Source organism: Maylandia zebra, linkage group LG13 (assembly GCF_041146795.1).
Source record: "Maylandia zebra isolate NMK-2024a linkage group LG13, Mzebra_GT3a, whole genome shotgun sequence".
NCBI classification, from domain to species: domain Eukaryota; kingdom Metazoa; phylum Chordata; class Actinopteri; order Cichliformes; family Cichlidae; genus Maylandia; species Maylandia zebra.
Window position 1 is genome coordinate 27,074,197 of NC_135179.1, and position 26,633 is coordinate 27,100,829.

General features: G+C 41.6%; 1 protein-coding gene across 5 annotated transcripts in view; it reads left to right on the forward strand.

Moving 5' to 3' along the window:
• Positions 1-542: 542 nt before the first annotated feature.
• Positions 543-26,633, forward strand: part of cpeb3 (cytoplasmic polyadenylation element binding protein 3) — a 41,429-nt gene continuing 15,338 nt past the window's right edge. Inside the window, exons 1-7 of one of the 5 annotated variants that reach the window (XM_012920043.5) lie at positions 543-659; positions 2,356-3,263; positions 9,976-10,129; positions 18,956-19,012; positions 22,230-22,253; positions 23,627-23,794; positions 25,336-25,425. In XM_012920043.5, the coding sequence (XP_012775497.1) occupies positions 2,367-3,263; positions 9,976-10,129; positions 18,956-19,012; positions 22,230-22,253; positions 23,627-23,794; positions 25,336-25,425 (1,390 nt within the window). In that variant the 5' untranslated portion in view covers positions 543-659; positions 2,356-2,366. Of the gene's footprint in view, positions 660-1,985; positions 2,056-2,355; positions 3,264-9,975; positions 10,130-18,955; positions 19,013-22,229; positions 22,254-23,626; positions 23,795-25,335; positions 25,426-26,633 lie in introns of those variants that run through there. The other 4 variants (XM_004554545.5, XM_004554544.6, XM_012920044.5 and 1 more) reach the window with 4 other exon arrangements.

Here is a 26,633-nt window from a genome sequence, read left to right on the forward strand (position 1 = left end):
GGCGAGCATGGGAAATGTAGTTTCACAATGTCCCTCTCTCTCTCTCCTCTCGCTTTCTTTATCTCTTCGCCGAATGCCCAAATAAAAGCTCTGAATCATCTCCAGAGTTGTCAAGAAAGACTATTAGAGGTGTATAGCCATCACTAGTACGCACTGCGAATGTAGTTATTCCCGTACGCACATGCGTGTACGCGAGTGTGAACCACGACAAATGCAATAATGTGACAAATACGGTCCAATAATCTCAGAGAGGAAACCTCATCCATAATGTGATTGCGTGAGAACTGATTATACATATTTAGAAGACAATCTGTGAATGTGAGAACATATTTTTAAAATATAATGTTTTTCTATCATTTGTGCTCGTTTGTTTTCCTATAATGTGCCTGTTTAAAAAAAGTATACAGTATAAGTTACACTAAATTCAATGGAACTGACAGACAGAAAGACAGACACCTTTGCTTACCGGCCACTTTATCGTTTGAAACTACAACTCCCAGCAGGCTACTCGCCAGCGTCCATGCGCCGCAGTCAATCAGCTGTTCAAGCAACTGCTGACTACCTCGGCACAAGGGTAGCTCGTTTGTCATATCTAAACCCAGACGAGGCAAACAAGAAATATCTTTATTTACAGAGTCCCCAAAAGGTGAACGATAAAGGTAAATTCAAACTTCATGTTAGGCAAAGAGAAAACCAGGCTGTGTGTGCATGCTGTTTTGTCGTTTTTGTGGAGGGAGGGGGAGCATGTGGATTATACAGAGGGATTTCAAGACAAGACAGCTTGATGAAATGTATATCGGGTGCCTCGATCAGCGCGATAAACAGGCAGCTGAAGGGTCAGGTTTTGCCTTGTGTGTGTGGTAAAGAGCCGGTGAGGTGAGCCACTGTACAGCCTACTGATTGTGCTTCTTTGATGACCTTGGAATCGGGAGATCCTGGAGGAGAAAACACGGATTAACTGGTGGGGTGGGTGAGAGTGTATGTGTAACGAATGCTGTTGCGATTAAATATGAAATTCTTACTTGTGTTGCTGTCATTATAGCACTGAAATGATCTGTTATGTCAGTCTAGAGACTACTATTGAAAGGCCTGTGTGTAGGTTGTATGTTAGCTCTCTGGAGACAGTTTCCGATCAACAGACCAGATGAGTCTGACAATGATTTGACACCAAAGTGTCATATCTCATAGTTGTGCCTTTTGCTCCAGCTGGCAGAATATATACTCAGCTGCTTAATTTCGTTTCCCTGATCAGAGTATCTTGCTGTGTTTGACATTTCTGCTTGCCCTGCCTGCTCATTGTTGAGATTACCAGGCGTGTTTGGCACTTAATGTAATTCTAAATGTAAATTTGCTGACGGGATAATAGTGCAGGTCGTGTATGTTAATTGGGCTTTTCCAAGGCGTTTTCTCCAAATGCAAAGAGGGGATGATTTTGCATGAAAGGTAAAGCCTCTTACTTTAGACAGAGTAGACTTTCAGTTAAATTCCAGCCCTAGTTTAAAAGTTATTGACTGCAAATGCAAGGTACATATTGTACTATGTAAATGCCAACCCGTGGCTGTGTCAATGCGGACCTCGGGCAGAGTCTCTCTTTGCGCTCTATTAAATCCCTTCTAGGAGTCTAAAGCAGAAGCTATTATTTCTTTATGATCGAATTTGCTCAGTAAACTTCGTCGTCTTTATTAAATTATTGTATATCCACTTTGTTTTTTATTCTAGGGACATTTTATTTTTTATGACAACCGATTCAATTGGTTCAGGTGCGTCACCTAATTTCTGATGCGTAAAAAAGACCGTGTGCGTCTTTTTGGATATTATTTAAAAAATAAATTAAAAATAAAAACCCTCTGTGGTCGTGTGTGTGTGTGTGTGTAGGTCAAGGTAGAAGTGGCTTTAACCTTGCTGAAGGACAGCTGTATTTACTGACGTATGTAAATGAATATAGGGGAGGTCCTTGGGCAAAAACACGCACACAGGCACACACACTGAATCAGTTTCACGTTGCAGCTCCGGAGTTCCTGTGTGGAAGGGAAAAACGAGACGTGGCGAAATCTGGTGAATATCTGCTGCCATACTATGCTCCGTGTATAATTTGCGGGATTTCTGAATCATTCTGGTCTTGGGAAGTGGGGCTTTTTCCTCGTCCTCGTCTTCTTCTCCTTCTTCTCCTTTTCGTCTAAATGGGTGATCACGCATTCGCTTTGCAGCTGGCTGGTCCCTCTAACATCATATCCTTCTCGGAGTTGTCCCAGTTCATCAGATTCTACAGAAGCCCGGCAAGCCCGGTGCATGAGCTCCTGAGTTACAACAATAATAATAATAATAACTCCTCGTATCTTTTTCCCCCTGTTGCAGCTCAGCAAACCATGCAGGATGATTTACTGATGGACAAAAACAAAGCCCAGCCTCACCATCAGCAAGATCCGACACAAGCAGACCCTCCTCCCTCCACACCGACCCCGTCATCGGAGCCCGCTTCTTCTTCATCCGAGTCGGAGAGTCCGTCGACCGGGAACAACCAAGCGGCTTCAGCGCTGAGCAGCGGCAGCAAGGACAAAGCGCCGATGGAGTCGCCGATCCTACCCGGCTTGAGCTTCCACCACCAGCCGCAGGAGACCGGCGGCCCCCTTTCCTCCCCTCCGTCATCGTTTGGGAGCACTTGGTCCACTGGAACCACAAATGCCGTGGACGATAGCTTTTTCCAGGGAATACCCTCGGTGAACGGGACGATGCTTTTCCAGAACTTCCCCCACCACGTCAACCCGGTATTCGGGGGTAATTTCTCTCCGCAGATCGGTCTGGCTCCCCAGTCGCAACAGCATCAGCAGCAAGCCCAGCAGCAGCAGCAGCAGCCCCAGCAGAGGAGATCCCCCGTCAGCCCCAACCAAGGGCCGTTCCCACAGAGAAACGCTTATCAGACCATCATGAATAACAGCAAGGGGACCTCGTCGTCGTCTTCTCCTTCGTCGTCCGCTTGGAATAATCACCAAAACGCGGCGTGGAGCACAGCCTCGAACCCCTGGAGCGGGCTGCAGCCAGGCAGGGACCCACGCAGAGCGGTGGGTGTCGGGGTAGGGGTCGGGGTTGGAGTTGGTGTCGGAGTGCCGTCACCCCTGAACCCAATCTCCCCAATGAAAAAGCCCTATAGCAGCAATGTTATAGCACCCCCAAAATTCCCACGACCCGGTCCACTCGGCCCCAAACCCTGGGTGGAGGACGGCGCATTCAGGACTGACAACAGCAACAGCATACTGCCTTTCCAGGTAAACACTTCCCCTGGTGTAAGAGAAGGCCCAGTATAGGCCCAGGCTTTATGTTTCAGTCTGATTGCTCTCCCTGGCACTATAAGTGCCATGTGAGGGTCTATTTATATATATAAATATATGTCTATGTAAATAAGCCACCAGTGCCTGAGATAGAACTACAGAAAAGTTAGATCACCCTGAGCTCAGCAGCACCACGAAGTCCTTACAGGTCTATTTATCAGCGTACGGTGAATGTTTTTTAGTTATTCAAATTACTTCCCCACATGCATCATAAACGTGGTCAAATGTCTGTGGGTTTTGTTGTTGTTGGTTTAAAAAAACTGACTCCCATATCAATTTCAATGTTTACGTTAAATGCGGACAGTTTCTAAGCAGCGACTTAATGCGGTTTACTTGAAAGTCGGGTTTTGCCGGTAGCTGTCAGCGTTATGTGGCTTGTATGTGCCGGGAGATTGTGTTTGTTTAGGTCAATTCACTGTCAAATACAACAGTGACCTTTAAGTATTAATCACGGATTGTTTATGCAGTCGAAAAGAAACATGCCAAATCAGTGCTAGAAATAGACACGATTCATTGGACTTAATAGTTAATTTTCCTGCGCCAGCTCACGCTCAGTGGGGTTTAAAGGACCCACGATGCATTCAAGTGCTCCTCGTTATCCTCTATATTCTCATATTTACGGCAGCGCTATAGACTTTCAGTGCGGCGGGGTCGTGTCCGCTTGATCACTGAATAAGTGACATGTTGTGTTTAAGTCAGTAAATAATATGTCGTAACTAATGCTGGCAACTGAAGGCTGCATTATGTTTGAGAAAATATGTATCAGTACCGTCTTCGTTATCATGTAAGCTTTCGTCATTATTGCAAACATTTTTCACAGTACTTGAAAGTAACATACAAGGATTTGATTGGCCTGTGATGGAAAAGTAGGCGGTATGAAAATGACTCACAGGTCCAACCCGGAAGATAGCAAGAGTGTTATTCAGGGTCAAAAAATCCGCACGGGCGGGGCGGGTTAAACAAATGAATTAGTTCTTATGTTAAGACAGAAAACTGTCAGTAATTGTTATTTTAAAAAGTCCAAATACAACGTACCACTACTACTTGAGGCTGTAGATTAATACCACCAGCATCAGCCACAGTAACGGTAACAGATAAACGGGTAAAGGTATCAGGGGCATAAACATCCACATAAAGACTGTATATCTGGCTTTAAAGTGAAATGTTCCGCACTGGCATGTTAGCAGTGTTATTTCCCGTCGCTTGGCCCATACTTAAGATTGTATGTGTGAAAACTAGAGAGCAGGGTCTCTTTGAGCCGTCCTTCATTAACTTGTCTGTTGGAAGACGAGACATTGCCAAATACTGCATTACCTTCTCAAATGGGTAATCACGTGTCTGCCTTGTTTGTTCTTTTCCAAGTAAGCCAACTTAAAATGTGATCAGATATTGTCTGTAAGGACCCTACAGCTCCCAGGCCTCTGGTAGAGGACCCGAGCTTGAAGGACCCAAGCTCAATTTGTGTATATATATTACATTGTTTTGGCTTAAGCTGCATCAATATAACTGTAACTGGACTCACTGTACATATTTCCCAGTCATCCAATTTCTATATTACACTTCTACGACTCACATCTTTCATAAAATGTGGGATATTTGGAGATTCTCACAGACCGTACACAAGAGTTAGCTTAACAGGAGGTCTATACATCCTCAATCACGTAACCAATTTGTACTGAAGCTGTTTAAAATAAACAAAAAACACCTACCTGGGTAGGTTTAACATACGATCATGGTTTGGATAGGAGACAGTTTCAGTAATGTTAACCATGTATTATAAAACCTGCAAACTCCTGTATGTAAATACCAGAGCAATTAATACAGTGTGACAACTATGCCGGAGTTTGCACACTTGTATAAATTGTGTGTCTGGTAATGATGCAGATGGTGCACGCTAAGGAGTCGTGAAACATTAATTCATTACACCCTAGTTTTTAAATCCAGGCAAGGATATTAAACACGGGAAAAGACAGATAAACGCCGGAAACTACCGGTACTACAGTCCGGCCTGTGATCAAATAAATGACATGCCTAATTATGAGCAGCAAACATTTATTTGGTCTCTGTTATAGGGTTACAAAAGATTTGAAATTTTACTCAAGTTGCAACTTGGCAATAAGCTCAAAGACACAAAGTCGTGAGTCATGAGTATTTGCACATTATGACCGCTTATTTCAGATAAGTAGCCACAGATGCATGTGACCTGAGTGGTACATGCAGATGAACAGAGAGGACAGATGAAATGTGACTCGACACGGGGTGAAATTCCAGCCGGCTTGAAATGTATAGGCCTTTCAGGAGATAGTGATTGTGTTTGTCAGTCCGACTCTTTAGGCTTTTTTACTCGGTTCCCTTGACCGAGAGCCTCTGCCTGAGCTTTCTTGACTTGGCTGGATTACAGCTGGACTTATCACCAGGAGACAAGGTCAGGGGGCCACATGTCACGCTGTATGGAGTGGTCTGTTTACTGAAGTGAAACTCAGGCAGACCGCAGAGATGAAGTACAGCAGCCTTGTGCTTTCATGTGGTGCCAGATGAATAATTAGGGTAGTGACTTAAATACAGTCAGCTGATTCTAGTTCGTTTTTTGTTATATTATGTATTGTGATATCTGGTCATTATGATCAAGGTTTCTCTTCAGGAAACAAAACAAAAAATGTTTACAACTCACAGCTCCTGTGGCAGTGACTTTTATTGCACCAGTAATGTTGTTTTTAAGCTATTTTAAGAATTTCTTAGTCAGACAGGCTCATTGCTCTTTCGTGTGTTTTGTTCACACTTAGCTGTTTGGCAATAACGTCATAATTGGAGAGGAGTTATCACCAGGATGCAAGGTCAGAATGCCACATGTCGACTGGCCTGTTTACCGAAGTGAAACTCAGGGAAATTGCTGCATGAGCAGCAGGCAGGGTACACACCCTGTGGTAACCACGCGGACAGCTGGTGACAGGTGTGCTTGCTGTCATAGTTTAGCTCTCCCTCGGTATTACTCACATGCTCCCGATGTAGCGCAGGCTGAAGGTTCAGTCACATGTGCGCCTGACACTGGCTGCTGCTCGGAAGGCAGAAGAATGTGTGGAATTCACTTTAATATGTCAGTGTGAACCCTGACACACACATTCACATGATCTTCCAGGGCGATACCCTGGCCTTCTGTGGTTGTAATCACATACAGATTCAGAAGGGTGTTAGTAGACAGACGGACAGGTGGACTCTTGTATTCAAATGCATCTAAAAAGGTATAGCTGGCATGGAGTTTTCCTTTTTTTTTTTTTTTTTTTTTTTCTTTTCCCCATGGCAGCTTGAGCCAGATAAAAGGTTCATGCCGTTTGTTAACTGACAACTCCAAGGCCTCCACCCTAGGAACTTTCCTCCGAGATTAAGAACCTTTAAAGCAACTTTGTGCTTCGACCAAAAGGACTAGGGTCTAAATTTCTGGGGGAAATCAAAGTATCTTCTCAAAACTTCATTCTTTTGAGTAATCAAACGTTTTGATAGATCGGTATTTGCTTGATTTTATTTTATTCTGTCTTAAATTCAACACTCAAATCAAAAGAATTGTAGAACAAACCGCACAACAGATTAATTTATGATGGGGTATAGCTGTGCGCACACATGGCATGTAAAAACAAGTGTTCCCTTTTCATATGCCAGACAGACTTGTGAAAGAATGGCTCATCCTAAAAGACTCATCGAATTTTGAGCAGCATGGTGTAACAGGATGCCATGACTGCAACAAGTCAGTTCTTGATATTTCTTCCCTGCTTGACATTCTGTGATCGTCTGTAAGTGGTGTTATTGTAAAGTGGAAGCATTTAGGAACCACAGCAGCTCAGCCACGAAGTGTCTGACCACGTAAAGTTACAGAGTGGGGTCACCGAGTGCTGCGGCGCACAGTGCATTAAAGTCGCCAACGCTCTGCTGACTCAATAACTGCAGAGCTCCAAACCACCCCTGTCAATAACATCAGCACAAAAACTGCACTGGGAGCTTCATGGTATTGGTTTCCACAGCCAAGCAGCTCCTACAGGTGTAATGTGTACACTTCACTTTAGTTTTGTCTATTATAGCGCGCGTGTGTGTATACTTGTATACAGTATACTTACAGTGTACCAAGTATATATACACAGTAAAGTTTTGCTGAAAAGGGGAAATATTTGAGTCATTGTTTAACTTTCCAGTAGTGTATTGCATAAACTAGAAAGCTGCTTATCATGATGACATCATGACTCAGCAGATCCACTTGCATAAATGTGATGCTACTCTGCTGCATGTGCTGCAGACATTTAGTTCATGAATTTATTGTGCCTATGTAAAATATGTTGCTCAGTGGAAAGCACATATTGAATTTAATCATTCTTAATTCAGTATTAGGAAGGCTCATTATAATGCTGTTCAAGAGAAACAGGAGCCTGTAATTTAATCATAACGATTATGCTCTCTTGTTACCTTTGGGACTTTTCTCATCGATCGCTTTCTTGCGCTATAGAGAAGACGTTGTGAAGGTCACAATAATGCATAACTTATAAAAAATATATTAATGATAAATCTGCCAGCCCTCTACCTTATGAGCACCCTTCATTTATTACAAACAGATACTCATGCTTGGCTTTTTTCTTATCTTGATCTCCCCGATAAATGCTCTTATGTCTTATGTGTGGATCACAAGGAAAGATGAGCTGCAGCATAGTCAAGCTAGATGAAGTCGACCCTGCATTCCACGCTCTGGGAACTCGCATAAAGAGTTCAAGAATGAGCTCTGTCTGCGATTTATAGTGCATAATATCTCACTGTTGCGAGTTCTCCGACCTGCTACCCATCACCGCGTCCATCCATATGTGTCAGAAAGGAGGGGTGGGAGAGGAAACTAAAAGCTCAGCGTTTTAAGTGTTTACGGTTTGTACCAAGTGGGCAGATTTTTATCTGTGTGGCGCTGTCAGGTCCAGAGTGAGGGGAATAACACTTTTGAATGCTCAGCCGAATGGGCAACAATAGCTGTGGTTTGCAAACAATGTAGGCCCAGCTCAGGCGGCGGACACAGGACACAGCTGCCAAGGCCGCGCCACTCTAGCTCCGGTTGGGCGCTTTCAGGCCTTACCTTTGGCACACATGTTGTTCTCATGAATTCATTCACACCTAACAGGAATACATGCACTTCATCAGCAGGGAGCTGCTTAACCTTGAGGTGTCTGATATAGTACTAATCCGACTGTTTGGGATGTAGTAGAACGACCTGCCTTACAAGATCTGAAAGTTTGAGAGGTTTCGTGAACAGTCAGGCAGAAATGCATACCAAAGGACACACAAACAAAAGTTCTCAGTACCTCATGACAGCTGCAGCATCTAACTTTAACTATTGAGGGAGGTTTCAAAACCAGTTTTCTCAAGTGAAGCTGAGTTCCTGTCTGATTGACTTGACGAGAAGGGACAGCTTTTATAACCTTTACATAATAATCTGGGGTTCAGTTTTAGACTGTTTTAAATCCTTGTATGCTTGATTTATTATTTAGATTTATTGGCTTCATTAGCTTCATAAACAGAGAAACAACTTCACAGTTCTTCAGTATATGGTATCCAAAAAAGTGTCACTCTAGTATGAAAGTGAAAGGTTGAAAGTTGGATCTTATCCCAGCACCAGGTCTGAATCTGTTCACGGATGATCCTGTTTGTTGAATCAAGAGCTGAGTCAAGCGTTGACTGATTTCCTAATTGGTTGTGAAAGTGAAAAAGACTAGAAGATGTGCATGTGTCACCTTGTGCAAACAAGCAATAGACTATTAAAATGAAGGAACATCTCAACAACACAATAGTGACATTTTATTTTTCTACACTGGAAACCATAGGCTGAAAACAGTAAATGTGAAATACTAAAATGCTTTCAGGATAGCCCAGCAACTGACTCATAGATCATTGCTTAGTATCACCTGTTTACTGGCATCTCCAGGGCCTACTTCACCTACTTAAGTTCAAGTCTGGATCCCTTATTTCCATTAGTCCTGTGACTCAGAAGACACGCTGCATTTGAATGGGGAAAGCAAGAATGTTCTTTCTTTTTAACACACAAAAAAGGGAGTTGCCGACAGATGCAAGTCGTTGCTAGCGATGTGCCCTTGAGCAGGGTACCTAACCAGAAATTCAACAGCTAAACATGCCAGTTAAAGTTTGCCACGTTTTGAAGAAGGTAAAGCAGATCACGACTGGAATGCAGGGCTGTTCCCACAATGATGACGAGGCAGAAATAGAAACCTATCGTCCCTCTTCAGAGTGTGTGTGTGTGTGTGTGTGTGTGTGTGTATATGTATATATATATATATATATATATATATATATATATATATATATATATATATATTTCTTTTTTTTTTTTTTTTTTATTTCAAGTTTTATTCTAAATAACTATCTGCAAGATCTAAATCTTCAGTACATTTTTAAAAATTGTCACCTCAAATCATAGTTTTTTGATTTGTCCTTTTTTTTTCAGGTTTATAATTTTACTGTCTTATCATTTTCAAATGTGTGTTAAACAGGTAGTACAGTACCGGTTCTGCTCCCATTGTAGCATTACAGGATACTTTCCCATCTTTGTTTTGCGTGCGATCTACTGTGATGACTCTAATGCGAACGCTCTTCCTGTTTTGCTGTGTTGCAGGACCGGAATCGGCCCTTTGATGCTTTTAGCTTGCACTCTTTGGAGAATTCCTTAATGGATATGATAAGGACTGACCATGACAAAGGTAAACCACACCCTGCCGGTGGCCCACCAATGACTATCGCTGATATTATATGGAGGAATCATTTTGCAGGTTAGGAATATTCATACGTCCATGCTTGCAGTTTTTAGGTTGCTTAATTTTTTTTTTTTAATTTTAATTTTTGCGCTTGGGCATATGTCATCTCTGGATACATCTGTTTTTCATTTGCTCTATTTGCCGATCTCTTAACCAATCCAGTATGAATCATTACACTCTGTTTAAAATTAAAGTGAATCTGAATCATTATGAACCTTACCTGCAAAACCTCACATATGTTTTGTGTGTCTGTGTCTGTGTGTGCACTCTAAACCAGAGGTGAACCTAGTGGTCCTTTGTACAAATGTTTTGTTGTTTTCTTTTACTTCCTCTTTTTGTCTTTGTTGCCTCCTGTATATGGTGATAACAATCAATGGATAAAGAGATAATGTCACAAGACTCATATTTTGTTTGGTAAACGTGTTGCGCAATTGAGTGTATTTGTGGTTAATGTTTTATTTGCCTGTAATTTTGGACTTACATGTGTCATAGATGAAATAGAGACATAGCATATCAGATGATTTGAAACACAACACAAAGATGAATTTAGACTAACATGTATTTTTTAAAAAATACAATTGCATTTCTCAAAAGTGTTGTCAGATTGTGAAATCAAGGTTAAAAATTCCTCTTCGTAGAATTCTTGGGCCGTGTGGTGTAGGTCAGGTCTTCTGAGTCAATATTTTTGTAGCACCAGTCACGTGTCAATTGTAAAAACTCCTGTTTCCCAGATGGGGCCCTGTCAGGTTGGGTGTAGGTTTTTTTAAAAAAAATTTTTATACCCTCTCTGTCCTCCTATCTTAACAATGGAAAGGTTGGTGGGAGGGGTACATAATGAGCGGAGAATGTCATTTTCCCATGCATAAAGTCTGTTTTCCTAATCTTGTGCTGAGCGAGCATTGTTGCGCGCTCATCACATCCCCGGCTTAACTTTACTGGAAAGGTGTCGTAATGTCCTGCAGGGCTTCTCTTGGGATTGTTTGTGAAAGCACAACGGACACGTAGGAGATATGAGCAAAGTAGGGCGGGTGGATCATGAAAATGGGTGTGTGTGTGTTCCTGATTCTCTCCTGGCTTGTTTACCCCTCACTTTGTCATGTAGACAGCACGGGGCTGTAGTAAACTGCGGTGCCAACCACAGAGCAGCTCCACCCTGCTAGCGTACCTTCTCACTGTTTGAAAAGGGCCCTGTGCCCCGGCCCTGTCTGCTGAATAATCTGTTGCTGGTGCTTTTTTTTTTTTTTTCTGGCTCAGAAGGTATTTTAACTCCAATTATCTGACCCGTGTAATCCTAGATTGAAATCTTCCTGACAATGCTGAATTAGTATTGAAGTAACACTAATACAACCACATTATGTAAAGAAACCTTTTTTCAATATAATGTGTTGATAATTCAGGGCCATTTAGTTGTGTAAATCTTTCAGTTGTGACATTTTCAAAAGTAATTCATTAAGAAATTCTGCGTCTGTGGTCATGTGCAGCATTTGTTGCAAGCAGAAGTGTAAGGTCCAGAGGGAACAGGGTAAGAGGCAGGATTTCCCAAATGGGTTGACGAGCAAAATTCCAGTAATTGAAGAAATGTTGCAAAAATGTAACTTTGGCTCATAAATTTTGAAAGCATCACTTGGTACGTGCTCCAAATATGGGGTCATGTTCAGGTTAGCGTGACAAGTTGACAGATTGCAGTTTTGTTTTTCCTCTGTTTAAAAACCTCATGTTAGCTGATTTTCTGTTTTTGTTCTGTTTTTTGTTTGGTTTTGACTGGTTGGTTGCAAGAAAATGTATCTAGCCCAGAAATATCATTTTTAGTTAACAATGAAGTTGTAACGAAATTTTCTAAATTTTGCTACAACTTTAAGGTTTTGCATATCTTTTCTGGACACCAGCCAACAAAGATGTACTCATGTCAGACATTAGCTAGTTGTTAACTTCCTGGCTCACATGTTAAAATCTGCATGTAATACTTTCTGTTTGGTTAGCTTGCAGAGTTTGGCTAATCTTACCAGTGTTAGCAGCAATAGCCTTGGTTTATTTCGTGTCAGCACAAAATATGTTTACACAGTTGCTTGGTTTTATTCCAATTTATTCTGACAAAGCTAACCTACACAATGTTTGTGCAATGTTTCATTCAGATTGGCCTACCTGTTAAGGAGGAAATGGGGAAATACATTTAACAGACTACTCTTCTGTCACTGACTATTAAGGGCAGCAACATTTAAACATGTAGTAGACTAGTCCCGCAGATCCTTATTGGCAAGTGGGCAAAATGTGGGCTGCCTTCCATGGCTGAAACCATACTGAATATTTTAAATGGCAAACTTGTTTGTTTTCTGCTGAGTGCAATATGTGATCAAGAATAACGTTGAGAAAATACCCCAACTAGACATTACTAGAAATTAAAAGCAGCTTATGCCTTGATTAAGGCTACCTAGAAAATTAGCCATGTAGGTAGAAGATTCTAACCCTGACTGTTCAAATCTGATTGGTTGATCATTTCTGAGTGGAGGAAGAAAATTTCATTTTTATATGTAACTTTCTAAATTTGTGAAAGTTTGTGTGTTTGTGCGCTGTAAACGGTGCAGTTGCTTTTTTTTTTTTTTTTTAAGTTTTATTAGTCTGTGGATTAAGATCATCTTTCACATTTGGGTAGTGCCAGGCTAGCATGAATGGCAATAGGAACAGGAGGTTTTGTTCCAGAGGCACTGAGGCCTGACCTGTCGAACCTGATCAAACTTTCTGACACTCAGAACGAGAGTATCTCTGAAAAACTAGAAAAAAATATCCACGACAACATTGTCATTACTTAAGAATCCACATATCTGATCAGTAAATCTTAACTGAATGTACACTTATTGTTGTTTCACAGGCAAGTTACTGCTGTAGCGACTCCAACATCTTACTTTAGGGAGACTCTTCACCAGCTGAAAGCCACCAGTCAAAACAAATTAACCCAGTAGGCTCAGTTTTGCATTCCCAACCGAGTGGGTACCGCCCACATCAATCCCATCAAAGACATTTCTCACATAGTTCTCATTGTGCCTGGAATAGCTGTTTTTCCTTGAGTGTTTTATGAGTCCCTGCGCCGCCTTCTCTTTCTTAAGAAGAAAAAGTACTCAGTATTGTGATGTGTGAATCAGTGAGGTGTGAGGTGACCTCATCCACACACCCTTTAAAGACAGGGGTGGGACCACCTCATTTTGTTTCTTCTGAGCTCTTGTTTTGAGAAGTTTCTGCTTCAAAGACACGCTCCATTACAGTCAATGTTTTAAACTTTCTAAAAGCTCTTTACTCCTGGTTGAGGGGAGCAGGGCCACAGGGACATCTGAACAAACGAACCCTTTTTGCAGACACACACACACACACACACACACAGGTCAGCTGAGCTCATGTGTGGAGGACTAAAGACTCACACAAACACACACACATGTGCTGGAAAAACACCACCACTCTGACAACAACCACTACCTCTGCTGCCAGTGGTAGCATTTGATGCACACATGTACACACACGTGCATGCACACACGAAGGAAACACACTTTCAAATTCTTGCTGACATGTAAATCAGCTCTGGCATTCCATGCAAAGCACTCTCACCTCATATACTCTTCTGTTGAGCTGTCACTTATTCCTGTCTATGGATCAGACAGCTCAAGAGGTGTGATGGTGTGACTGCAGCCACTCCTTAAAAACACACACAGACACACACTTCTAGATGTTGTCACTAATGAGTTGAGATGCTCGAAAGTCCTTATAACCCTCGTGGAAGCGCTGTGTAGATCCCACCCCACCCACAATGTGTCTCTCCTAATGCACACGCACACACATTGCCTCAGCTGGTCTGAATCACACGATCTTGCATCAGTTACAATTTGCATCAGTTTCAGTGTGTGAGAGCAGCCTTTAGAAGACTGGAAGTAGTTTATTTTCATAACGAGGTACTATTTCAGTTGTGTATTTAAAGGGTTGGTTCAGCATTTGCTAAATGTGCTGGCTTTATTCACCTCTGAGACTTCAATTAGAAGATAGGCTCTGCTATCGAAACAGCTGCTGTAGTTTGCTCTAGTTTAGCATTAGGGTTACAAATCTATCACCTTATGACGGGGGAGAACTGTTCAGAATCCCAAATTTGTGGTGTTTCTATAGTTTTGAAGAGTTTAAAAAAAAAATACTTATATTTATGAAAACATAAAACCGTGCTTTCTGATTTCTCAAAAACAACCCTCAAAAAAGCCCCTGACCTCTGCCCTGGTACAAAAAACTGAAGAGGGCCATCTCTGAAAGGTCAGTTTCTGAGGTTTGAGTTTTTTTTTATTTAATAAATGGTAGTGAACATAACTTAGATGTATCTTTAGGTGCTTGAAGTTAGACTAAACTGCGTTCAAAGGAAAGATCCCTATGGGGGCATGCATTACAAGCAAACACAGACAGTGACTGTGGGGTGGGTGGGGGTAAAAGTATCACATTGTCGGTTTAGCATTATTTCCACAGAGTTTAAGATAAGCTAGCTCTGGGATTATGCTACATTACAGCTACGATTTTTGCCAATAACTATAAGGTCCTGGGTGAATGTGATTTCACTGCTTAAGGTTAACTCTGATGCCCCTAATAGTTTGGTTTTCTTCATCCTCGGAAGGCTAATGCTATCGATACCACAATTAATTTTAAAAAATTGCTTTTGCATTGTTGTAGGCATTTAAAGCATCGTGTCTAAGCCCAGTCTTGCAGTTGCAATAGCTGTAAAGAGCATAGACCATAAGGTTGTTCATGCATACCGATAAAATGATAAGATTAGTCAGTTTTTGTGTTTGTGTTCTTGTTTTGTTTGAACTCTATTGAATAGCCGATACAATGTACGTTCTGGGTCCATTTCGGCACTCTTTGTTGCCATATCCTGAACAGATCCCCCTTATTATACATGTGTAGTGTGGCTTGGAATAGAAGAGACAGGAGATCAATCACTACCCCTGTAGTTAGTCGCTTACATTAGTTATAGGGAGAGGAGGGTGATCCTGGGCTACGTTAGTAAGGTCCAGTCTGTGTCACCATTTTCACCCCTGATGAGTCTGGGCTTTGGAAACGTAAAAACTACCAGCTATATTATCAGGTAATTGTGATTTTGCATAGAGTGGGAGGTGGGGTTACGTGTTGCTATGTTTGGATGTTCTTAGACTATTTAAATGATCAGCTAATTTGCACATTTGAAATGTTTTCTTGAGCATTTGTCCTAAAGAAAAAACTAGTTTAGACTGCGAGCAGTTTGCCACTGAGGTTTTATAGACAGTTTTGTGTTTTAGTACTGTCTATGTTATGATGGTTGATTGATTATAAACCGGATAGTAAACAATCACTGGAACGATGTTCAGTCAACATCGCTGTGTCAACTTTAACTTCACTGAATCAACGTTGAACCCTAATGCTGGTCCTTCATTATTTTGGCACCATTTCGTTGAAATCTTGACTTAAGACTTAGTCAAGTGGAGAAAGTAATCGAGGGATAGCAAACACTAGTGCTGTTTGACTTTGTGGGCTGTGTAATGGAAAACACAAAGTGGAAACATAATACAAATGAGATGACTAACAATCTAATTGTGCACTTCTTCACTTAACTGAAGAAAAGCAGGAGACCCACCCACCCTTTCTCCTACTTTTCTTGAAAGCCTCTAAAGGTTGAGCCTAAATGTTGGACTTTGTTTCCTATATAAGGGGAAAATTTACTTTGAAGGACCCCAGGAAAGATAAAAGTTTGTTCTTACTTAATATCACACTGGTATGAAACCGTCATGTATGAGAATCTTCCTTTGGTTTGGGTTCGGAGGTAGAGGTTGAACCACATTAACCCAAGGTTAAAGGTCTTTGCTTTGTTGGGCAACTGTTTGTTCTGACCCCTTAAACTTTCAACCCTTCGTAACACACCAGATGATTTCAACTTAAAAGGCACAACCCTGTACTTTAAACAGACAGTGATGACTCTATAGAGATAAGATGATGTATTTATTGGTTGTGTTAAAGGTTAGATCACACCTTGCTTCCAATAAATTGCACTGTCAGAGTGTTATGTTTTGTTGTGGTGGAAAATTCATGACTCCAGCAAGCATGACTGAGCTAATCCTGCCTAGGCAACAAAACAAGCCTGGGCTTGTTTAGTTTATTAAAATCATGGTTTGCCCAGATCTCACAAACTATGAAATGGTGTTGAAAGCTTTAATTCCTCAGACAAGTAGAGCATCATAGTTAACTGGATTCTGGAAATCCTCTGTTATTGCTGGAAAGGTATATCATGGTTTTATGGCTATTAATTTTATGAGACATTAATGACAGTGGGGAGCAGTTTTGACTCACTGGGTTTAACCACTAGAAACACGTTCTCACCATTTTCTTTTTGAACATTATGGCGTGATAGTTAAAGGAACTTTGACCCTGTTGCAATCATCTTGTGGATTGTTAGTGTCAGCTCGAGCTGGTGTGAAGGGGAAGAAGTAGGTTATTCTGACAGAGACACAAAATAACTCTGACTAGGTTTTCTAAGAAAAACATCCACTCCTCTCGTCTTTTGAGTCATCTGTTAAGTCAATGCATTTTTTTCCCCTTTTCCCCCAAAGTGTTTTACTCCCTTTTTAGTACTGGTAATTGTATTTTTTTGGCATTAGTCAGCAAGAAGTGTAGATTTGGGGCACCCTCCTGCTAAGTAAATGTCTTGGCAACTGGGGGAAAAACATATCGCTTACACACAGTTAAAAATGTGCTATAAGGTAGACGAACAAGCAAAACATTAGCAAAGCAGTTGACATGTGAGACATGTGGTGATGAGCCACGTGGACTCTAGTGAAAACTTGCAGAACAGGATTCTTGTAGTTTCAGCAATGATAGCTGTTACTTTACTGTTAACCAAAATTTTCTAGGTTTCTCACCGACTTTAAACACGATGGCTCTGCTTAGACAGAGATGCCATATACTAAATTGATGCCAACTTGCTTTTTGATGATCTATCCACAGCCCACTCTTTATCCATTTCTACCTAAGTGGTCGATGTGAGGTAATTTTCCATTTTGCGGATCAGGTCAGGCGAGGGAATTGGAGGTGCTTTTGGAGCCGTGCCTAATGTAGTGGATCTCTCCCGAGCGGCTGGGAGAGACGGATCGAGAATAGCTCTCTGTGAGGAAATGTCACCAGAACAGCAGTGGCAGCAGCAGCAACTCAGGGGCCCCTCTGGCCCTGCCACTCTTCTCCTAGGGGAAACAGATGGCACCTGCCCAGAGTTATTTTAAGGCTTCAGAAGGGTAACTGTACCCCCATGTCACCCAAAATGACTAATCTCGGCAGAAAGGCAAGAGCCCTCAGGACCTGTTGCAACATTTGCCCTCCAATCAGCAACATTTTATTGTTTCTGTATTCTGTGTGTGTGTGTGCGCGCGCTCTAGTCTCCAGTATCTAGTGTGTATTTTTTGATCTTCTTGGCAGTATTACTAGGTTAAAGTGCACGGCCTGCTAGAAAGTAGAACTGGATCCTCTCAAGCACACTTTAGTCAGCGAGACATTTGGGTTTAAACCCTGTAATTTGGTCGAAGAACTAACAAATAGACCACCCACACGTTTACCGATACATGATTCTGTGCAGCTATCCCTTGGGGCTGTTGAACTTTGATGACAGCCTGACTTGACTGTGGGTAGGGAGATAGAGAACGTAGTGGATGATCAGAGAACTTTGTCAAGAGTTGGAAAACAAAAACACCCCCCACTGTAGGGACACATACTAGTTTTTTTTTAGTGTTTACCTCTTCATGATCATTGGTTACTGACACTTGAATGTGAATGCACTGGCTTTGTTTGTCTCCAAGCTCCTAATGTCTGCTGGATTCTGACTGGGTTTGAGGAGTTTGGAAATGCACATCTGTGAAGCTACAGGGTGGCCTCCCCCTTATCCTTCCCTCCAGCCTGCCTCTCTGGTTTTCAACCAGGTCTATCTGCGTCTTCCACTCTTCTTCACGAGCCAGGAAAAGTCCCCCCTCGCTGTCCCCAGTATCTGTCTTTTGTGGGCACATTTTGAAGCGTTTAAGAGACTGGCTATGGTGTAAGCAAGTCAAAGTTCACTTAACCTATAGGGACATAGTTGTTCCCTCCAACCCCAGCACTTTGTAAATTGTCGCTGAAGTGACTGGAATAACACTTTGCATAGGTGAACAATAAAGGACCAAAAGGGTATTTTCTTAATATTAATGTGTGAAATGTAAGTTTGTGAATATGTTGCTTTATTTTTCCCTTTTTCTTTAGTTGTTGCTAAAATATAGAGCTGATATTTTTGAGTTTCTGTGGCTGTCACTGTGAATGACATTGGCTGTAAGGTAACATTTTATTATTTAAAATGGGTAGGTTCTTTAGGTAGTGCATTTTGTCGTTTGTTTTTTGTACAAGAAGGACGATAACCAGGAAGTCTTTCATTTAGACACCTTACTTCCAAGAAAGCAAAGATAGATGGTTCTTGTAACATGCGCACACTGTAACCATAGCAGCTTTGATGAATTCTTAGCCTTGTAGCTGGTTTTGTTTGCTCGAGCATGTGTGCATATGAGATATGTGACAACAAAAGGATGTGTGTCTCAACCTCGTTTTCCCGCATCTGTTGTCTGTGTTTGTCTTTTATGCCATTCTACCAAGTTGTGTAAATGTGTCTGCTGTTTGTGTCATGCTCATCCCGGCTGGCATTTTCCCATTGCACACAGTACAGTGGAAGATCAAAATGAATGTCTGTCGACAGGCTGACTTTTTATCAGAAAATTCCACGTTTTCCCTTCTTTGTAAAAAGCGTGCTTTTTTTTTTTTTTCTTTTTTTTTTTTCTTTGGCAGGACGTATGGGCCTCAACTTTCATCATCCTGGGGCGGACCACATAATGTCATTGAACAGTAAGTCACATTTTCATTGTAGGGGCTGATCATTATTGCTCAAGATAAATGTCACCATTGCTTTTTTGTCCTCTGTGTTCAAAAATAACCAACAGTGGGAGGCACGCTGTTTGATACCTCCATGTTAAACATATGACCTCGCCACAGGGGCCACTGACAGTATGAGCTGGGTACACCTGCCCACCCTCTACGAAGCCCTGGATTCCCTGACACCATAAACCTAAGACAAACCTTTTAACACTGTAGGAAGTGCTATTTACTAACCACTCAAAACACATCCAAAAATACCCCGAAAGGCTAGATTCAGTGTCCCAACAGATGGCAGATGACCCAACAGTGACGGGAGATGAGACAGTGAGGAAAATCAACTCTTTATCTCATATGCAGCTACTTGAATACCACAGAATTTTTCAGCCGAGGTCTTTCCTTCTAAATGGTCTTTGTTTGATGGGATCTGGGATGAGATTTCCTGGATTATTAAAGATATATTTCTTTATCATTATCATTAGTATCTATTTTTTTTTTCCATTTTTGGGTACAAACCTCAGTAAAAAAAATAAAAATACAGGATCTCTCTCATGACTGGTAATCAGAACAAATCCGAGAAGCCTTGGTTTCCTCTCTGGATATTTTCAGTCAGCCTACAGGGTGCAGAAATGGGCAAAGGCAGAAGGAAATTTCTCAGCTAAGCAGTTTTTACTGTCGCATCTTGACAACGCCGATGCTCCTTCCCCATTTTCTTCTTTTCATCATCTCTATTCTCGGAGAACATGCCTCGGTTTGATGTTAAACTGTTGTGTCATGGGATAACGCTCAGGCGAGCACAGATCTGTCCATAGCTTCCTCGTCTGTCAGCTGACTCCGCAGCCTGTGATCAGTGTAGACAGGGGAAGCTTTGGTTTCAACTTTGAGAGTTTCACTCTGTGTTTCTCCTTCATTTCATCCCATTAGCTTTGAGGCTTCAGGCTGTAAAAACCTGCAAGGGTTCTGCTTTCTGCAGATGGCGTTGGAACTTGAAGTGAAAAACAAAAGATGGGAAAGTGATGACTGTAGGTCCTCCTTCCGGATTTATTGGTGTTGTTCACTTGACAGCTTAGCAGAAGTGTCTCTGAGGCTTTTGAAGCAGAGTAGAGAAGGACGCATCAAACTCATCATGCCCAGAGGAAACAAAGAGTTTCCTGTCAAGCATTTGCTCTCTCTCTCTCAGATACCACACATTTTGAAGTTTGTACGTATTCTTAACCCCTCACTCTTCTCCTTCCTCCTCTCCCTCCTTGGCTGTATTCTCTCTCAGAGAGGCATCTGACGGTTTCCCAGCACAACGTTTTTTTCATTTTGCCCTGGTTGCTAGGTGACTTTGTTTCTGCCAAGGCCAGACGGTGAGAGGGCAAAGCTGTAGAGACACTGCCCAGGTTTTTTGGATTGGTGAGCCAGATCTTTTCTTAATGAAAACATAGCGAGGAAGAAGAGGCTCAGAGACAATATATACTCCCTGAGAGGAGCCAGAGGGGCAAGTCGCATAATGGGGCTCTCACAATGCAAAGGCCCATATTGGTTTTTGAGGTCTGCTTTGTGACTGATGAGTTTAGAGGGGCAGGAGGGTGTCCTGCTGTTTGTTGGCATTTGCACCGCATTTTGCCTACTTTGTGCTTTGTGGCTTCAGTTTGGATCACAGCGAGATTGAAAGCTAAATTGTTTGTGGGAACTTTTCAGAGATTAAGTCCTGAAATGATATTTTTTTTCTTGCATTCAAAACTTATGAAGCATGAAAGTTAATTTTTGGCCTCAGATACAGTATTATAAGTCAGTGGCTCTCCTCCCTTAGATCTACTCGGTAGCTTTATTGTCACTGTGTCTCAGCATCTTTATCTTCAGTATGGCCGGTATGTAAACTACAGACTTGTATGGTGAATGAAAATCAAACACAGCAGGTTGTAGACTTAGAAGCAACACTGTTAAGTGGCATTTGTACCAATGCCAAAATTTTTTCACATTTTCAAATGTCTGACAACATATAATAGAAAATGCTACAAATGTCTACAAACTCAACCACAGAACACACGTAAAGACAACGACTGTTTCATTAAAAGTTAGTTAGTTCCACATTTAATAGGTTTGGTTGATGGAGACATTATCACATGACCTCTGATCAGTAAAGAATTTTAAAATGGTTAGAAGTAGGACAGAAGATGCCAATTTTGTTACAGTCTTGGTGTTTTAAAACTCTATGTGACGAACGACGGGTGGCTGTCAAATCAAAGACTGAAAACACTCACAGGCTGACCATTTGTGATTGACATTAGTGAGTGAACATATCCTGAATACCCCTCCCTTCTGACTCTAATAATGAATTTATTAGAGTTTGTTAAAGGCTAAACGTGAGCAAATTCTGTTAATATCCTCCATTATCTATATTTTTACAGCTTATCATTTCATGGCAGTAAAATGAGCAGTAAAATGTAAAAAAACAATAACTGAGGTCAGTTTAAAAGCTGGCGCACGTGTCTAGCTGGGGATCTAGCTGATCACAGTGCTGTACTTTGGCCTCTGTATATTTGGATCAATTGAGCTGTGACATCACAGCCTGCTTTCCACTGCTCCCGTCTGCATGCCATCCTTTTCAGAACCCCAACGCTGCTGACCTCGTCCGTACACTCTTCTTATCCTGTGGGAAGTTTCCACTTGGACCTGGTCTGCAAGCCCAGACCTAAGAACACCTTTTAATATTTTACCAAGGCCATGATAATGACTAACCTGCTTTACCTGCTGTTCTGCATGCACTCCACTTTATGGCCTCATTTGTGAATATTCACAGAAGATTAGGACGGACTCACGCCACTGCGGGTTTATTAAGCCAAGATTATAATCGCCAGCTCTGGGGCGTTGCATTATGCTGTCGGGTATCTCGGTCATTTCCGTAGCCAAACCTCACCTATCGCCTTCCCTGCCTGCCGTGCAGTATCTGTCTGTTGCAAAGGCAGGTGCAGCAGGTTTACTGAAGGCTGGTGCCAGGCTGTAATAATCACTCCCGTCCCATTGCTGAAGCTTAGGTGTGGCCATCTGTGGTTTCACTGTTGCCTTAGAGATGTTCCTAGTTTTTTTTTCCTTCTTCTTTTACAATACCCATGTCTCTATATCTCTTTCCTATCCTTGTTCCTGCCCCAACCCTCTGTCTCTCCTTGTGTTTCTCCCCTTCCCCCACTGTGCTGACAAGCAGCCCGGAGCTATGGCCGAAGAAGAGGTAACGTGTGGCATTTTCTCTGGGGGTTCTGCTTGCCATGTCGGCCGTGTTCTTTCTCCGAGGCTGAGGGGGGTCTTAGTGTGGTGTCACTATCTGCTTTTCACCTGTGCTGTGATGGAATGAAATCATATTAATTTCAACACAGTGTTTTCCATGTTGTGCATTTAATTAGGAAGGGGTGCAGGGGTCCATCAAATCTCTCTGTATGACTCTTATTTTGCTTGATGGTGAGAGGAAAAAAAAAATCTATCCGACAATTTTCTTTTCTCTCTCTATTCTGAGTCAGATTTCCATCTTTAATATTTACGATATGATCTGTAGTGAAATTATTGGTGTTGTATGCAAATGCATTCAAATCTTAAAAGAAAAGTATCAGCAGTTTTTGCTTTGGTATCATTCAAATCAAACAATCTTCCAGCATGTTTGGCTGAAGTGCTTCCAAAATCGATTTTAAGGGTTTCCTTACAGAGTACGCTGACTCAGAAGTAACCCAATCATCGTGATGGCAAAGATGGGTGCTTTCAGCAGGGTTCATTTCTGATTTGATGTGCATTTTAACCAATTCTGTCTTTCTTCTAGAGTAAAAAGGAAAGCTACTGTGTGACATTTGTAAGGTCACTGCAGCACAGGGCTTGGGGATTATAGGTTATAGCATTAGCATGGTGAAGCCAGTGACATGCAGTGAATCATGCCTGAATAAAATTGCTTTGTAATTGTTTCCTAAGTACAGACATGGACGCAAATAAAGGTCTGATAATGCGCTGCGAACGGTTCTCCTGAATGCCACAATTTAAAACAATACTCTAAAGTAATGCACCAGTTCCAGCTCCACCTATTCTCATTATCAGCCGTGCAGTGTGGTGTCTGAACGCTAGCAAACCTGATTGTAATAATGATTAGCATAACATTGTGACAACATGATTTGGAAACTGTTTCCAAAAGTATGTGGACACACAGACATTATAACCATATGGTGATGTTGAAGACCATTAGCATGGTTGTCCATATATGTCTGCCTAAATTCTCCAAAAAGCTACAATTAGCCTTTTAGGTAACACTACAGCAGAATCTGAGACTTTTGCAGAATTTCTGATAGTTCAGATATAAATCTGCATGTTTATATAACGTCTTTATCACATAAGAGTCAGAGTGGACGTAATAAGAGGTGGAAGAAAACTGCCCGGCAGACAGAGCTTATAGTCAGAATTATGGTGGTAATCTCCAATATTAAAATTGCTGCTGCTACTACAAACCACATCTCTCACATCCTCCCTCTGTTTTTTCGTATTTAACACTCTCTCTTACGTTTCCATCTTCCTGTGTTTTCCCCCGTCCGTCTTCCTGGTGTCCTTCTTCTCTTCCTCTTCTCCCAGGTCGTTCCTGTCTTTTTCCCTATGAAGATGGCTTTCTTGACGACGGCCATGGTGATCCCTCCTTAACTCCAGGCCTGAACTCGCCAACCCGTGGTCAGAACGGAGAGAGGATGGAGCGCTACTCCAGGAAGGTCTTTGTTGGAGGCCTCCCTCCTGACATAGACGAAGGTAGAGGAAGAATTATTTTTCATTTATACATTTGGAGAAACGCAATCCTTTAATGACAGGTTCTTTTTTTTTTTTTTTTTTTTTCTTTGTGTGTCAGCACCACTCTGTGATATATTAAAACTTCCAAGTTTCACAAACTGCAGACTGTGTTTTTGGCTGTTTGCCACTGAAAGTTAAACTGGCATATGCGAGTCGTACTTGAGGGCAATTTGACACTCCTTGTTGAGGATTATAATTTACACACCGCCAGTTTGAACGTCTACTATTAAAACTTTTACAATTTCTACAATTTGACACTGTCACACTTAACCATTCCCTAATCATAGCACATACCGAGAAATGCTCTTATTGTTTTGGTTTTTTATAAAAACATATAAAGTGCTCAGAAAATATTAAGCGAACGCCAGCAGTTTGTAAAACTAGTTTAGCAAAGAGACTAGAAAGACAATGAATTCAGCAAGGCTAACATTTGTCATTTGTTTTTAGTCTTTGTGCTAAGCTAAGCTAACTAGCTTCCAGTCATATCATCATATTTATTGTACACACACTCTTTCTATCAAGCTCCCTGTGAGAAAATGAATGAATGCATTTCCCGCAATGTATTATTTTATGGACCCGTAGAAAGTACCTGCTAAGTGTATGAATTTTAGCCCCTGTTCAGTAAAAATGCAGAATTAAATTTGCCGTATATTTAGACCCAATAAATCACTTTTTTTTTTTTTTTTTTTTTTTTTAGAAAAAAGGAAAAAAAAAGAAAAGGAATCTTACCAATTTATCAAAGTCGAAGTGAAAATATTGTTTCATGATCAAATGCTAAACATTAGTGAAGCTAGTTTAGCCTCTAGCATTTAACAGGTTTAGCATGAGTCTCACCACTTGGCAGCCATCTTGGTTAAAGGCTTTGGGCTTTTACCAAGAAAAACAGCAGGTGCACTTACCTTTATGTTTACCATAATAAAACCTAGATACCCTTGTCACCATCAGCCTCGGTTGTGCACATGCATCACTGCAACAAAACGACTAGTTATGTTTTGCAGTTCGGCTACAGATTGGCTCTATAGGGAAGAGGTGGGGGACACTGCAATCCTTATCATATTTGAGCTAATCTACTTTTGATTTTGATTTCATTTTTTTAGTCTCTTAGTCCCAAGTTTCTCTTTTAATGATGGTGATTTCTATGTTTTAACATCTATGACCTAACAACAACCTGTCATTAATTTGGGATATTTACTTATATGTATCCATTTTGTGTCTTTTTTTTTTCTTTCGTCTGTGTCCATATAGTGAACAAGCATATGTGCTACTGAGTTGTTGCACAATACTTTGCCCTAACCAGAATGAAAAATGCATGAGTTTCCAGTGCACACTGGATGTGCTCGGCTTCTGTTCCCGTTTAATGCAGTAGCGACTACTGCAGAAGGAATAGCGCAAAAAATAGAAAGCAGCTCTGCATACACTCCTTTACATACATTTTACATGAACAACCATGAGAGAATCTTTCAATTTCATGTTTCCTTCTTGTCTTTTCTTTATTTTCGCAGATGAAATCACCAACAGTTTCCGTCGCTATGGGCACCTGGTGGTAGACTGGCCCCACAAAGCTGAGAGCAAATCCTACTTCCCCCCTAAAGGTAATAGTAGGTTCTCATGCCATAATCTCTATTTTCCCATCAGACATCAAAGTGTAGACCAATAAATATCACCTCAGGTGCATCGCCATTTTGGAGTTTTGCAAAGATTCGTATTACGCAGAATCCACAGATCATGCTGGGCAACCTCAGAGGTGTTTGTTTATGTTAGCAACCACCTTTAGGCATCGCACAGAGAGACACATACAGCGTGTAATGACTCTATAACTGGCCACCAAGAGTTTTAACCCCAGAAGTGTTTGCTCGAGTGAGCACCTGAGGAGTGTGAAAGTTTTTCGCCTTTCTGCACAGGCTCTCGGGTGTCATTTTCTGGCAGCGGATCAGAGTCGCGCCTCCCTCCTCAAAGCCTCTACATCACTCCCTCTGGCCTGGGAGCTACAGTGTGTCATATTAGGGAAGCTATTAAAGACGCTCTGGAAATAACTGACATTCCATAGGCAGATGGTAATACACTGCATCTGGAGGACCTGCAAAAATCTCTGCCAATTTATCCCCCACTCCCATTTTTCAACATCCCCCTCTCTTTTTTAGCTTGGGAGGATTATTTTGAATAGGCTTGGGTCTACTAATATCCAAAACCACGGGGGGAAAAAATGCAGCATCCTTTTAGGGGAATGAATGAGCTTAGGATGCCGCCATGTAAGGGGAGGAGACATGTAGGACTGGGGATCTGTGTAGAATTCATCAGTAAGTAGAGGGAATTCATCTCTTGCTCTAATTTTAAACCACACTCCCAAAACTCAGAGAGAAACCGCTAAAATATTCTGTTTATATCACACTCTCTGTATTAACTGGCAGAGGGAGCTTGGACACATGCCTGGTGACAGAGATTTTAGCACTAATAGCTCCGGGCGTGAGAGTAAGAACACACACTTGTGTATGTGTGTGTGTGTGCATCTCGCTGTGCGACGAATGATTTACAAATGTGGGATTGGCGTCAAGAGGTCATCTGCCTTTTTCCCCGTGTTAAACGTCCTTCCAAGCTTGACCGAATGGAAGATGGCTGTCACTTTCCGCCTTGATTCACATTTAACTGCCGGGAGTATGTGACTACAGTTATGAAAGCGTTTTGGTTCAGGGATGACTCATATTGTGGCCGAGACTGAATTTAGGGGCTGGGTAATACTCTCTTGGTGCAAGGAGAGGGTTGGAGTAAGGACAAACATGAACTAGCTGTGCTCTTTGTTCCT